This window comes from Triticum aestivum, chromosome 2D (assembly GCF_018294505.1).
Source record: "Triticum aestivum cultivar Chinese Spring chromosome 2D, IWGSC CS RefSeq v2.1, whole genome shotgun sequence".
Classification (NCBI taxonomy): domain Eukaryota; kingdom Viridiplantae; phylum Streptophyta; class Magnoliopsida; order Poales; family Poaceae; genus Triticum; species Triticum aestivum.
This window is the reverse complement of record NC_057799.1, coordinates 2343708-2358374: the sequence shown is the minus strand read 5'-3', so window position 1 is coordinate 2358374 and position 14667 is coordinate 2343708. Positions and strand designations below refer to the sequence as shown.

General features: G+C 46.2%; 1 protein-coding gene across 1 annotated transcript; it reads right to left on the bottom strand.

Annotated features, from left to right (window-relative positions):
- Positions 1-507: 507 nt before the first annotated feature.
- LOC123048109 (noroxomaritidine synthase 2-like) lies at positions 508-2020 on the bottom strand. The gene is made up of 2 exons (XM_044471277.1): positions 1201-2020; positions 508-1157 (listed from the first exon to the last, which is right to left on the bottom strand). The coding sequence occupies exons 1-2, from the start codon at positions 2018-2020 to the stop codon at positions 508-510; spliced, it is 1470 nt and encodes a 489-aa protein (XP_044327212.1).
- Positions 2021-14667: the final 12647 nt, after the last annotated feature.

The following is a 14667-nucleotide window of genomic DNA, read 5'->3' as shown; positions in this document are numbered from 1 at the left end:
TCTACGGAGCGCCGCCGCGAGGTGTTAACCAGTGAGCGACTCGTCCGTGGCTGTTCCTGCATGCTAGGCCATCTCCGTTGCATGTCAAGCTGTACGTCTTGATCTAATGGATAAGTATGACTTTATAGCTAACTCACTCACGGAGGATAACAACCAGGCCGTTCGGCCATGCATGCGTACGTTTGGTAGGTATTGTGCCCTATTTTTATGCACGTACGTGTTAATCCTTTGGTTGCACCATCAAACTATTTTAGTAATGCTATAAAAGATTGATAAATAGTGTCCCTCCGGCCATGCATCCATCGATCAGGGCATGGGCTGTATCATGTCAAGCCCACCTAATTAAGCCAAGGAAAATAGCACAAGTATTTGAGGGGGGGAATATGCACGTAGGGCACATTCACTTGTGCTCTTGAATGTATACACTAGTGCTTCATATTATTGTTTATGTTTTCTATATGACATATGGGCCAGATAAATAAGTGACAAAATCTTGTCAAACATTTATTATTCCATAACTAATGTGATTGTGGGCCCCTTTTTCATCTCCAGTATACAAGATGACTTAGGCTCGATGCATTGCCCTTTCATTACCTCCACATCGAAGTTCCACAACATTGAGGCGATGACGGTCTTCATCTGCATAACCGCGATGTCCTTGCCGAGGCACATCCTCGGACCCGAGTTGAAGGCCATGAACTTGTGAGATGGTACGTACCTTAGCTTGTTGCCATCCTCCGAGAGCCACCTATCTGGATTGTAGTTGAGGCAGTCTTTACCCCATATACCCTCCATTCTTCCCATGGAGTGGAGAGAAATAAGGATAGTGTCGCCGGCATGCACCTCATGACCACTCGGCATGATATCATTAGCGGCCACCATCTTGCGCTCGAGAGGGGCCGGTGGGTACAACCTGAGAGTCTCGTACAAGACAGCTCTCAGATAAACGAGAGATTTGGTCTCGTCTGGCTTAAAGATCACCATGGCATCTGGATGGGCCGCTACTTTGTGTGATGCAATCAGTGAGAGTTCATTGCGCATGATTGACACAATATTAGGGTTCTGTGCAAGGTTGTAGAAAATCCATGTCAGGGCCGTTGCAACTGTGTCCCTCGCAGCGATCATGTAGCTAATGGTCATTGCATGGAACATGACATCTTCGGTATAATATATCAACACCCTCATGTTGCTTGCCATTACCAACGGAAGATGCGTTAATCACCCTCCTCTCCGTCATCTCCATGACAAACACACGCAGCACCTTGTGCACTGCCTTGAGCTTCCTCTCAGGGCCGATGTTCAGCCGCCTCATCAACTTCCAACAAGAAGCCGGCATCACGACCTGAAAAAATGCCACCTCCATGACTGTGTCCATGGCGATTGCGGCTTCCATGGGAGGCATGTCCAAAGATAGAAGGTCGGGGTCCACGCCGAAGAGAGGCGTAGCAGCAAGGTCAAACATTAACCTTGACATCAGTTCTTGCATGTTGAACGAAGTGCCGGTGCTCGCCATTTGCGTAAACAACAGGAGGAGGTTGTTCTCCACCTTGTCACGGCACCAAGCCTCCATCCTTGCAACCAACCGCGGGCTGCTGAGCACGCTCTTGATTTTCATGCGCTGCTGACGAGCCGGCTCACCCTCGATGGTGAAGATGCCACCGCTCATGATGTCGAAGATTGCGGCAAACTCCGCGCCCTTGGGAAAGTTGGTGTAGTTCGTCGTGAAGATGTGCTGGATGTTGGCAGGATCGCATGTGACGAATAACCGCATCCCGGTCCCGGGTGGGCCGTGCGCCCTGAAGTTGTGGCCTGATCCGACGAGGACCAGGGTGAAATAGTCATTCATCTTGTGGAGGTTGGCCACGAAGGAAGGGAACATGTGCAGTATTGGCCAGTTTGTGGGGAGCACTGCAGGGTTCTTTGATCTACAAGTAGCCTTGGAGTACAAGTAGTACTGGGGAAGAGCAAGTAGCACGAGTGCTGTGTAGATGGGCAGCTCTTGCGAGAACATAATTGGCATTGTTAGCGTCGATAGTAGTGTGGGATATGCTAGCAGCTACTAAGATGTATTCTTCAATGGACATGGCTATGGCCGGGTTCATATATATATAAAGACAAGTTTGGTATCTCCATGTGATATCTCAGTCCAGCGGTCAAGCATCCCCTGTTAGTGTCTTTTTTTTGCGGGGGCCTGTTAGTGTTAACTTAACTGCATTTGATTTGATTGGGTTGGCTGTGATTGAATGAGCCCAAAGCCTAGTACTGTTTACTTCTAAGTTGCTGTTGGTTTTTGTTGAGCAACACGAACCTTTTTATATATTAATTGTGATGTCCCGCAAAAATAAATCGTTGATTGTGATTAAGTTGCACTACTATAGGGTTAGCTCTAAGCCAATGCAAATACTCTGCCCAACCGTCAATTCTTTTTTTTTTGAAACGAGGACGGTCTTTAGAAAAATATAATGTGTATTTTGTGCATTAACAATAATAATTTTAAAAGAACAGAGAAAAAGAGAGAGAAACACTAGTAGAAAAAGAGGCTTCCATACGCCCCCATTAGTCCCTAAAATAATCGAACCGCGACAAAAGGGGTCTTTAGTCGCGGTTCGGGAGGAGACCCGCGACCAACTATCTGGGACCCGCGACCAACTATCTGGGCCCAGCGCGCTCGGTCGACAGCTGGCGGACGGGAGGGGCTTTAGTCCCGGTTGGCCTGGCCAACCGCGACTAAAGGCCTTACTAAAGGTCCCCGAAGGCCTTTATTCGCGGTTGGCCAGGCCAACCGGGACTAAAGGCCCATCCAGCTGGCGGACGGGAGGGGCTTTAGTCCCGGTTGGCCTGGCCAACCGGGACTAAAGGTCCCCGAAGGCCTTTAGTCGCGGTTGGCCAGGCCAACCGGGACTAAAGGCCCATCCCTATATATAGGACTCAGCTCACTTCACTTCACTTCACTCAGCTCACTGCTTCACAATATTCAGAAGGGGGTGGTGGGTTTGCTTTTGGTTCCTCCTATGCACACAAGGTGTTCGATGAAATGCCCGAGAGCTTGAAACAAACATGATATGAAGTGTCCGAGCCACACTTGAGCTTTCTCATTTATTTTTCCTCCGCGATCGCGGTTAGCAACTTGAACCTTTCATGTGTCATTGATAAAATATGCATGTGTGTAGTTCATTGTTTAATTTGTATTATTTCTAGCTAGTTAGTTTAACAAATGCATGATGGTTAATTATATACTTTATATAATAATAATGCAGATGAATCGGCAATGGATGTACGGTCCCCGACTCTCTGGCGAGTTCACTACGGGTTTGAAAGATTTCCTCGTAGTGGCAAATGCGAACAAGCAGCGAGGTTTTATTATCTGTCCATGTGCTGTCTGTAAGAATCAGAAGGGTTACTCCTCCTCAAGAGAGGTTCACATGCACCTGCTTCGGCGCGGTTTCATGCGAAGCTATAATTGTTGGACCAAGCATGGAGAAAGGGGGGTTAGAATGGAAGAAGATGAAGAAGGGGATGATATCGATGACAACTATCATGATCATTTCGGTGATACTTTCATGGAGGATGATGCTGAAGGTGGGGAAGGGTTAGGTGAAGGTGAAGAAGAGGCACATGATGAGCCCGCTGATGATCTTGGTCGGACCATTGCTGATGCACGAAGACGCTGCGAAACTGACAAGGATAGGGAGAATTTGGATCGCATGTTAGAGGATCACAAAAAGTCGTTGTATCCAGGATGCGATAATAGTCTGAAAAGCTAGGCTGTACACTGGATTTGCTAAAATGGAAGGCACAGGAAGGTGTAGGTGACTCATCATTTGAAAATTTGCTGAAAATGTTGAAGAATATGTTTCCGAAGAATAACGAGTTGCCCGCCAGTACGTATGAAGCAAAGAAGGTTGTCTGCCCTCTAGGTTTAGAGGTTCTGAAGATACATGCATGCATTAACGACTGCATCCTCTACCGCGGTGAATACGAGAATTTGAATGAATGCCCTGTATGCACTGCATTGCGTTATAAGATCAGAGGCGATGACCCTGGTGACGATGTTGAGGGCGAGAAACCCAGGAAGAGGGTTCCCGCCAAGGTGATGTGGTATGCTCCTATAATACCACGGTTGAAACGTCTGTTCAGGAACGAAAAGCATGCCAAGTCGTTGCGATGGCACAAAGAGGACCGTAAGTCCGACGGGGAGTTGAGGCACACCGCTGATGGAACGCAATGGAGAAAGATCGACAGAGTGTTCAAAGATTTTGCAGCTGACGCAAGGAACATAAGATTTGGTCTAAGTACTGATGGCATGAATCCTTTTGGCGAGCAGAGCTCCAGCCATAGCACCTGGCCCGTGACTCTATGCATCTACAACCTTCCTCCTTGGTTGTGCATGAAGCGGAAGTTCATTATGATGCCAGTGCTCATCCAAGGCCCTAAGCAACCCGGCAATGACATCGATGTGTACCTAAGGCCATTAGTTGAAGAACTCTTACAGTTGTGGGCCAGACCTGGTGTACGTGTCTGGGATGAGCACAAAGGAGAGGAATTTGACCTACGAGCGTTGCTTTTTGTAACCATCAACGATTGGCCTGCTCTCAGTAACCTTTCGGGACAGACAAATAAGGGATACAATGCATGCACGCACTGCTTACATGAGACTGAAAGTGTACGTTTGGTTAATTGTAAGAAGAACGTGTACCTGGGTCATCGTCGATTTCTTCCCCGAAATCATAACGTAAGAAAGAAAGGCAAGCATTTCAACGGCAAGGCAGATCACCGGCCGAAGCCTGCGGAACGTACTGGTGCTGAGATATTTGATATGGTCAAGGATTTGAAAGTCATCTTTGGAAAGGGTCCTGGCGGACAATCAGTTCCGCAGGGAGTTGACGGGCACGCACCCATGTGAAAGAAGAAATCTATATTTTGGGAGCTAGAATATTGGAAAGTCCTAGATGTCCGCTCTGCAATCGACGTGATGCATGTTACGAAGAATATTTGCGTGAACCTGCTAAGCTTCTTGGGCGTGTATGGGAAGACAAATGATACAAAGGAAGCACGGCAGGACCAGCAACTTTTGAAAGACCCAGATGACCGGCATCCGGAATGGTTTCAAGGTCGTGCCAGCTACGCTCTTACCAAAGAAGAGAAGGTCATTTTTTTTGAATGCCTGAGCAGTATGAAGGTCCCGTCTGGCTTCTCGTCGAATATAAAGGGAATAATAAACATGGCGGAGAAAAAGTTCCAAAACCTGAAGTCTCACGACTGCCACGTGATTATGACGCAATTGCTTCCGATTGCTTTGAGGGGGCTCCTACCGGAAAATGTTCGAGTAGCCATTGTGAAGCTATGTGCATTCCTCAATGCAATCTCTCAGAAGGTAATCAATCCAGAAGATCTACCACGGTTACAGAACGATGTGGTCCAATGCCTTGTCAGTTTCGAGTTGGTGTTCCCACCATCCTTCTTCGATATTATGACGCACCTCCTGCTCCACCTAGTCGAAGAGATTTCCATTCTCGGTCCTGTATTTCTACACAATATGTTCCCCTTTGAGAGGTTCATGGGAGTATTAAAGAAATATGTTCGTAACCGTGCTAGGCCAGAAGGAAGCATCGTCAAGGGCTATGGAAATGAGGAGGTAATTGAGTTATGTATTGACTATGTTCCTGACCTTAAGCCGATTGGTATTCCTCAATCGCGGCACGAGGGGAGACTAAGTGGAAAAGGCACCATCGGAAGGAAATCAACGATATGTATGGACGGTCATTCTATGACTGAAGCACACCACACAGTTCTGCAAAATTCCAGCTTGGTGGCTCCGTTCTTCGAGCAGCACAAGAATATTTTATGCTCGGACAACCCGGGGAAGCCTGAATCCTGGATTAGAAAGGCCCACATGGAGACTTTCGGCAGTTGGTTGCGAAAACATTTAATGAATGACAATGATGTTGGAGATCAGCTGTACATGTTGGCCAAGAAACCATCTTCGACTATAACGATTTTCCAAGGGTACGAGATAAATGGGAATACATTTTACACCATCGCCCAAGATAAAAAGAGCACCAACCAAAACAGTGGTGTCCGCTTTGATGCAGCAACCGAGAATGGGCGAAAGGTCACATATTATGGTTACATAGAGGAGATATGGGAACTTGACTATGGACCCTCCTTTAAGGTCCCTTTGTTCCGGTGCAAATGGTTCAAGCTAACAGGAGGTGGGGTAAAGGTGGACGAGCAATACGGAATGACAATGGTGGATTTCAACAATCTTGGTTACCTTGACGAACCATTCGTCCTTGCCAAAGATGTCGCTCAGGTTTTTTATTTGAAGGACATGAGTAGCAAACCGAGGAAACGGAAAGATAAGAAAACGATCAGTACATCATGCGATGATCCAAAGCGCCACATTGTTCTTTCAGGGAAAAGAAACATCGTGGGAGTGGAGGACAAGACAGACATGTCAGAAGATTATAATATGTTTGGTGAAATTCCGCCCTTCAAAGTGAACACTGACCCAAGCATTAAGTTAAATGATGAGGATGCTCCATGGATACGGCACAATCGTAAGCAAGCAGGGACACAAGGGAAGAATTGATGTGTAATAATTTATTGTACCAAACTTTGTATTTGGTCGATGAACTGAATGATGTATCAAACCTTTTGTCAAACCTTCAAGGGATCGATGAACTGAAGTTTTTGATATATTATTTGTATTTTTAAGATTTTAAAGTGAATTAGTTTTATTTTTCTGATTTTTTAGATATATAATTGTATTTTTAAAATGAATTAGTTTTATTTTTCTGATTTTTTTGATATATTATTTGTATTTTTAAGATTTTAAAATGAATTAGTTTTATTTTTCTGATTTTTTTGATATATAATTGTATTTTTAAGATTTTAAAATCATTGAAAGCTAAAAGAATTTTCATAAAGAACTTTTTTTGTTAGAAACTTTAATAGCAAAAATAATTATCATAAAGTAAAATAAATAAGTAATTAGAAACAAAATAAAATAAAATAAATAAGTTTTTTGTTGTAAGTAGAAACAAAACAAAATAAATAAAGCAAAAAAGAAAACAAAAAACAGGCAAAAAATAAAAAATATGCCACCTACTGGGCCACCACGGCCTGAATACGACTAGAAACCCATCGATGGGCCAGGATTCAGGCCCGCAGAAGGCCTAGTAGGCCCATCAGGCATAGCAGTGACAATTAGGCCCGTAAGCCTGCAATGGAGAGGAGCTCAAGAGGGGAGCGGCAGTGGGGCTTATAAACCACTGCGCGCCCTTCTCAACTAGCGAGGTGGGACTAAACTTTCGACGCGGGCGTAGCAGCACAATGCCTTTAGTCCCGGTTGGGGAGGCGGACCGGGACTAAAGGTACCCTTTAGTCTCGGTTGTTGTCCCCAACCGCGACTAAAGGCTCTTTGTGCGCGGGAACGAAAGCGGCGCCAAAACCCTTTAGTCCCGGTTGGGGAGGCGGACCGCGACTAAAGGTACCCTTTATTCGCGGTTGGTATGGCCAACCGCGACTAAAGGGTACCTTTAGTCGCAGTCCGCCTCCCCAACCGGGACTAAAGGTATGTCTATATATACTGCACTTAGCAGTTTCTGCCACTTCCCATTCTCCTCTCTCGACGCCGAAGCCCTGCCCCGACGCCGATCGACGCCGAAGCCCTGCCCCGACGCCGACGCCGACGCCGAAGCCCTGCCCCAGTGAGCGCCGCCGCCGCCCGTGCCCTGCCCTTAGCGCTCCGCCGCCGCCGCAGCGTGCCCCTGCCCTTGCCCGCCGCAGCCCCTGCCCTTGCCCGCCGCCCGCCGCCCGCCGCCCGACGCCCTGCCGCCCGCCGCCCGCTGCCCCTGCCTGCCGTCCTCCGCGCGCCTCCCGCCGCCGGAAAAGGAAAAGAAGAAAGAAAAAGGAAGAAGAAGAAAGAAAAAGGAAGAAGAAGAAGAAAAAAGGAAGAAGAAAACAAAAGAAAAACAGAAGAAAAACAAGAAAAAGGAAGAAAAAAGGAAAAAGGAAGAAAAAAAAGAAAACAAAGGAAAAAGGAAGAAGAAAGAAAAAAGAAAACAAAAGAAAACAGAAGAAAACAAACAGAAGAAAAAAAAAGAAAAAAAAAGAAGAAAAAAGGAAAAAGGAAAAAAGGAAGAAAAAAACAGAAGAAAAACAAAAGAAAACAAAAGAAAACAGAAGAAAAAGGAAGAAGAAAGAAAAAAGGAAAAAAAATGAAGAAGAAAAAAAGGAAGAAGAAAAAAAGAAAGAAGAAAGAAAGAAGAAAGAAAAAGGAAGAAGAAAAAAAGAAGAAAGAAAAAAGGAAGAAGAAAGAAAAAGGAAGAAGAAAAAAAGGAAAGAAAACAAAAGAAACCAAATGAAAACCAAAAAGAAAGAAGAAAGAAAACCAAATGAAAACCAAAAGAAAGAAGAAGAAAAAAGGAAGAAGAAAAAAAGGAAGAAGAAAAAAGGAAGAAGAAAAAAAGAAAGAAGAAAGAAAGAAGAAAGAAAAAGGAAGAAGAAAAAAAGAAGAAAGAAAAAAGGAAGAAGAAAGAAAAAGGAAGAAGAAAAAAAGGAAAGAAAACAAAAGAAACCAAATGAAAACCAAAAAGAAAGAAGAAAGAAAACCAAATGAAAACCAAAAGAAAGAAGAAAAAAAAGGAAGAAGAAAAAAAAGGAAGAAGAAGAAAGGAAGAAGAAAAAAAGGAAGAAGAAAAAAAGAAAGAAGAAAGAAAAAGGAAGAAGAAAAAAAGAAGAAAGAAAAAGGATTGCTGGATAATCTTATTTTTTAATTCCTCCTCCTCTATGTCCCCTTAATCTTATTTTTTAATTCCTTTATACTTAAAGAATTTTTACTACATGCAGGAGTGACATATGGCGGACGATAGAGCCGAGCCACTTAGGGATCCGGAGGCTGAACGTTATTTAATGGGCATCATCAACAACGAGATTCCTTATGTGCCGGGCTCAGAATATGAGCAAGAAGAGGATGTAGTCTCTTCTTTTCTGAACCTTGATGGTGGAACAGAGATTGTCGATGATCAAGAAGGTGAAGGAACGGACATTGTCGACGGAGGTCAACCGTCAACAAACGACGATCTTGAATTGCAAGTAGCAACCACCTCCGGCGAGGTATATATATACATTGAGCCTCTCGTGATACAAACTTACTGAAATGTGAATACATATGTATTAACGCGCGCGACTCTCTTTCTTTTTTTAGCCCTCCGGATCGAGTACGACAAAGCGTGGCAAATCCAAGGCGATGAAAACAGGAGAAACATATGCCATTGAGTTTGTCAGTGAAACCGGCAAGCCCCTACAGCACACCTCAAAGTTTATCAACCAATGCGGAGTCGTTGTTAGAGACAACGTCCCGATCACCGTCCAGGAATGGAAGGAGCCAAAGAAGGCACGTCTTGGTTTCAGTTTTGTCGACAAGAGAACGAAAAAGGATTGCTGGAGAAAGCTTATGGAACATTTCATTCTACCTCTGGAATACAACAAAGTCGATGAATTCGGTAACGAGGTTCCGGGTGGACGTCAGAGGAGGAGGCTAGTTAAAGAGTTCGCTCTTCAGAAGATGGGCGAAGCATTCCGGAACTTCAAGAAAAATTTAACCCGTGACTATGTCAAGAAGGGCAAGACTCCGGATTTCAATGGACAACATGAGAAACTTAAAGATGATTGGCCAGAATTTGTGAGGCAAAAGCAATCGGAGCATTTCAAGGAAATATCGAAAAAAAATAAGGATAATGCGAGTAAGAAAAAGTTCCATCATATTATGGGGCCAGGAGGATACCGCCTTTCGGAGCCTAGGTGGCAGAAGATGGAGGAGGACCTGAGGGTGCGAGGAATCCCTCTAGGTACAGAGGGATGGGACCCAAGGGCCAAAAGCTGGTGGTACGGGCATGGGGGATCGGTAGACCCGGAGACAGGGGTGTGTGTTCACCGGCAGAGACAGTTTGCTCCCACCCAAGCCCTTATTGACGCAATGACCCAAGCTCAAGAGGGCTTGATCAAGTTCAACAGAGAGAAAGACGCACTGACAACAGCCCTCGGGAATGATGAACATGGAGGACGTGTACGAGGCAAAGGCAAAGTTCCGTGGAAAGTAGGGTTTTCCCAGGACAATGACCCGTACTGTTACAGAAGCCGTAAGAGAAAGACGGACCGGGATGCAGATCTTATGACGAAGTTTGCATCGGAACTCCATGAGTTGAAGCAGACCGTGCATGAACTAGTAAAAGAAAAATCGGCTGCAGGGCCGCATGAAGATCATGAAGCGGATCGCGGAAGCCAGCAACGGAGAAGCAGCGTGGCTTCCACGGATGCCCCGCCTGGTGCTAGTGCACCGATGATCGAGATTCGTGCACCGGAGCCTCACTACCCCGTGGATGATGTAAAGGAGATGAAAGAATGTGATCTGCATTATCCCGTGGGGAACGTTTCCACGAAGGTAGCTAGTGGCAGTGCTTTACCCTGTACACCTGGAGCACTCCACCACAACAACCCCATTGCATATGGCTATGCTCGTGTCACGGTGGAAGACATAGTCCAAGGGTTTGAGGACCTGGAGATTGACAAACCTACACCCGAAGGGGAGAGAAGACTTGGAGATGTCAAGCGCCAGATCATTCTATGGAAAAAGAAGTACATAGTGTTTCCAGGCGACGCGCCAAGGCTAGCAAGTCCACCCCCCTCCGATGGTGGTGGTGGTCGCGGTGGTGGCGGTGGTGGTGGTCGTGGTGGTTCACCTACACCTCCTTCACGCCATTCGACGCCGTCCCCCGATCCACAACCTCCGGCGGGTACGACGCCCCCCAATCCTCCTCTGGCGGGTACGACGCCCCCCAATTCACCTCCGGCGAAGAAGCAGAAGCAGGCGGACAGCAAGGAAACCCGCTCCTGGACTATTAACCCGGACCCTTATGTACCTAAGACCACAAGGGTACCGGAGCCATCACTGAAGCCTCTCCTCCCAAGGCCTGGGGAACTTAGTGAAGCTGAAACCAAATTGGTCGCGTCTGCTGATTATGAGAAATGGAAGGCAGATATGAAGGCGATAAAAGAGCCTGAGCCCAAGCAAGTATTCACTGAGAAGCAAAAGAAGTGGGCTAAGGATTTTTTGACGACACCGTCCCAAGCCGAGCTGAATATGCCTGTCGACTATGGACATGAACTTCATAGGCAAGCAAAAATATTGAAGGAGGAGAAAGAAGAAAGTAAAAAAGCGGGAAACAAGTTGACCAGCTCGGGATGCAGAAGAAACAATCGATCCCCCCGCTCATAGTGAAAGCCGGTCCGGAAGAGGACCCCGAGATCATAGCAGCTGCGGCAGCACTTGGATTGACTGTAGCGAGTGCCATGAAACAAGCGTCCGAGATGGGTTTGACTCTTCGTACCTTCTTAGGCCTTGAGGATGCGCCAGTATGTGAGATAGCATTACAATATGTGCGGAATGAGCCTCTCGTCGAGCCTGCGCGGGAGAAGAGTCTACCGCCACAAATGCGAAATCTGCTACGTTGGTACAAACAATTCATAACATGGGCCGACAAAGAATATATTTATGCGGATGTTACAGAGGAGCATCACACCAAACGGTACTCTGTACAAGTTCATATGAGTGAATTGTTCCAGCTGTTCAATCTGCGCGACCTCGACAAATCTATGCTGAGTTGCTACGTTCTGTAAGTGATTTATTTCTACCTCATCTCATTCTTCATTGCCTGCACTATATATATATATATATATATATATATATATATATATATATATATATATATATATATATATATATATGATTGAAGATTTGGGAATGCAAAATAAGAAACATCCATGATGTTGGGTTCATTGACCCACATATCGTTAATGGACATGTGTTACAATATCACCACGAAGACGTGGAGAAAGACTTGTACAAGTTTCTTAGAAAGCATCAACTCAAAAGTCATATTCTATTTCCTTACCATTTTGGGTGAGTGTTTCTCTCTTGTGCCCATTCTCTTTTGTTTACTCCATGCATGGTATGTCTAATTGATGAGTTATGCATGACTGTGCATGTAACGTGTCCGCAGGTTTCACTGGATTCTGCTAAATATTGAACTTCACACCTCCAGAGTTCTAATCATGGACTCTATGGATTCGGATCCAAAGCGTTGGGCCGACATGAGAAAAATGCTGCAAAAGTAATTATTTTCAATCATTTGAGCTCTATATCGATCGGTCTCTTTCGTTCATTTCCTAATATCAAGTAACTAATAACTCCCTTGTTCATTTAATTTTCTTTGCCCTGTAGGGTTTGGAGACGGTTCTCAGAAGAAATTGTCGGTGAATTCAAACATGAGCTAGATTTTAGAAGGTTAGTTAATGTGGATAAGCAGCCACCGGGGACCAATCTATGTGGATACTATGTTTGTGAGAACATCCGGAGACTAACCTCTGAACGGAAGGCATCGGATAGCGTGCGGAAGGCGACGGATAACTTGCGGAGGAGGCTTAGTCCAGAAGCTCGCTTCCGACCAATTCAAGATGAATTAGCAGGATTTTTCTTGAGGGAAGTCATCAATCCTAAAGGAGAACACTATACCGAGGACGCAGACATTTATATGCATACCCGAGATTGAAACTTGTTCGAAGTTGTATATGGTCCTCCATCCTAATTGTGTATGGAAACTTGTTCGAAGTTGTATATGGTCACCCGAGATTGAATATATATTATATATTCCTCTTGAATTCTTCTTGTTTGAAATTTCATATGCATGTATATAGTATCGTAGAATATGTGTACTGAAACTTCATCAAAATTAAAACAAAACACAAAATAAAATATAAAATAAATAAAACACTACAAATTAAAAAGAAACCAGGTTTAGGGGGGCTAAAACCCTAAACCTGCGGACGAGGCCTTTAGTCCCGGTTAGCCACGAGAACCGGGACTAAAGGTCCTCCGCCCCGACAGACCCCTGGCGGCCATGGGACGGGCCTTTAGTCCCGGTCAGTCACGAGAACCGGGACTAAAGCCTTTAGTCGCGGTTCGTAAGAGGCGCGACTAAAGGGGGGGTCTTTAGTCGCGCATATTTAGTCCCGGTTGCACAGCCGGGACTAAAGGCCTTTGCGAACCGGGACTAAAGGGCTTTTTTCTACCAGTGAAATCTAATCGAGCCTCTACACATATTTTTTACTGCTTCACTAGCTAACTAACCGACGCACACACTAACTCCATGCATGCACACCACACCGGCCACCAACGCATGACCCGTCCATCACTTGCACATGCACGCCAAACAGACTTGCATGCAGCTAACAAACTAACTAACCAGCACACCAGTTCTCATGGCTTCAGCTTGCTTAGCCTGTCAGAATTCAACCCCCCGCACGTTTGCTGCATCACACGACCTTGTCGCCTAGCGCACCACCGCAGCTTCACGCCGCCATCGTCATCTCACCGTGCTTGCAGTATCGCACGGTGGCTTACCATCTCACCTCCTCTACACGCATCCGTCGAAGATTCACGGGACTAGCTACTCCCTAACCTATGCTACATGCATAACGAAAGCAAACTAAATATACGGATATGAAATATAAAAATTAGTGTTAACAACCGTATCGTAGCGTTCCTTATTCATACCGTTGTTGGTTGTTCTGTTAATTTTCATACTTTATCCGCCTGGATAAATCAAGGAAACAAAGCGATCAGTTCGCAAACCATAAGATAATAAGAAATTCATGATAGTCTTTCGTAGAATCTCTTGTTCGGTCGTAGGTGAACCTCTTTATCTATTTGTTTACGTATGCCCAACCTTCTCTGGCTCATTGAGGGAATGCATGCAATTGCGAAGTCTCACGAGACGGGGAAGACATCGTTGGCCTAAAACATCCGCGACGACGAGGCTATAAAAGGGTTGACGGTTAGAGTCGAGGGTGTGTGTCGACGGTGCTGAAATAAGTTCTGGGGTGGGGGTGTTTGGAGAGACCGGGAGTAGCAAGCACTCTAACCGGGCGCGACACACGAGCGAGCCAGCCAGACGGTCGTGGCGCACAACCCGCCTGTTGCAACTGGACCATCCCGGCCCGTCGTGACGACGTTGAACATCGTGCGACAGGGCAACGACAGGGCCATTGGGAGAGCGTCCGCCACCGCCCAATGACGGGTGCCCCTGGGATGCCTGGCGATCCGAGCCATCCGCGCATATCAGACGCTCGGAGAGCCCCCGAGAGGCCCCCATGGCAAGCAATCGCCGGATGGATTGCTCGGAGGCGCTCTCTAGCCACTAGCGTGCCTGTCGCAACCGACCCTTCCTGGCATGGGGCGAGGACGCCGCCAGGCGGTTCAGGGCACGGCTTCGCATGCAAGAAAGCATGCGGTGGCTCACTTGCGGGCGTTCCCGACGCCGCCCAATGACGGTGGCCGGCTCGCGGGTGATCCACCTGTCATGGATATCCCAATTAGGTCGCCCTGATCTGAGCCATACGAGCAAATCGGATCGGCTCGCGACGCCCCCGAGTAGCCACCGAGCAACAGATGGCTCGGAGGCGCTCTTTGCCCGTGAGGCGCCCAGGGTGGAGGGTACTCCACCATCCTTTATAGGAGTATAATTTCCTAATGCGAGCGGCCAATTGCTATTCTTTTGGCAGGGATATTATTCTTTGTTAACTAACTATTGTAGCTGGATTCTT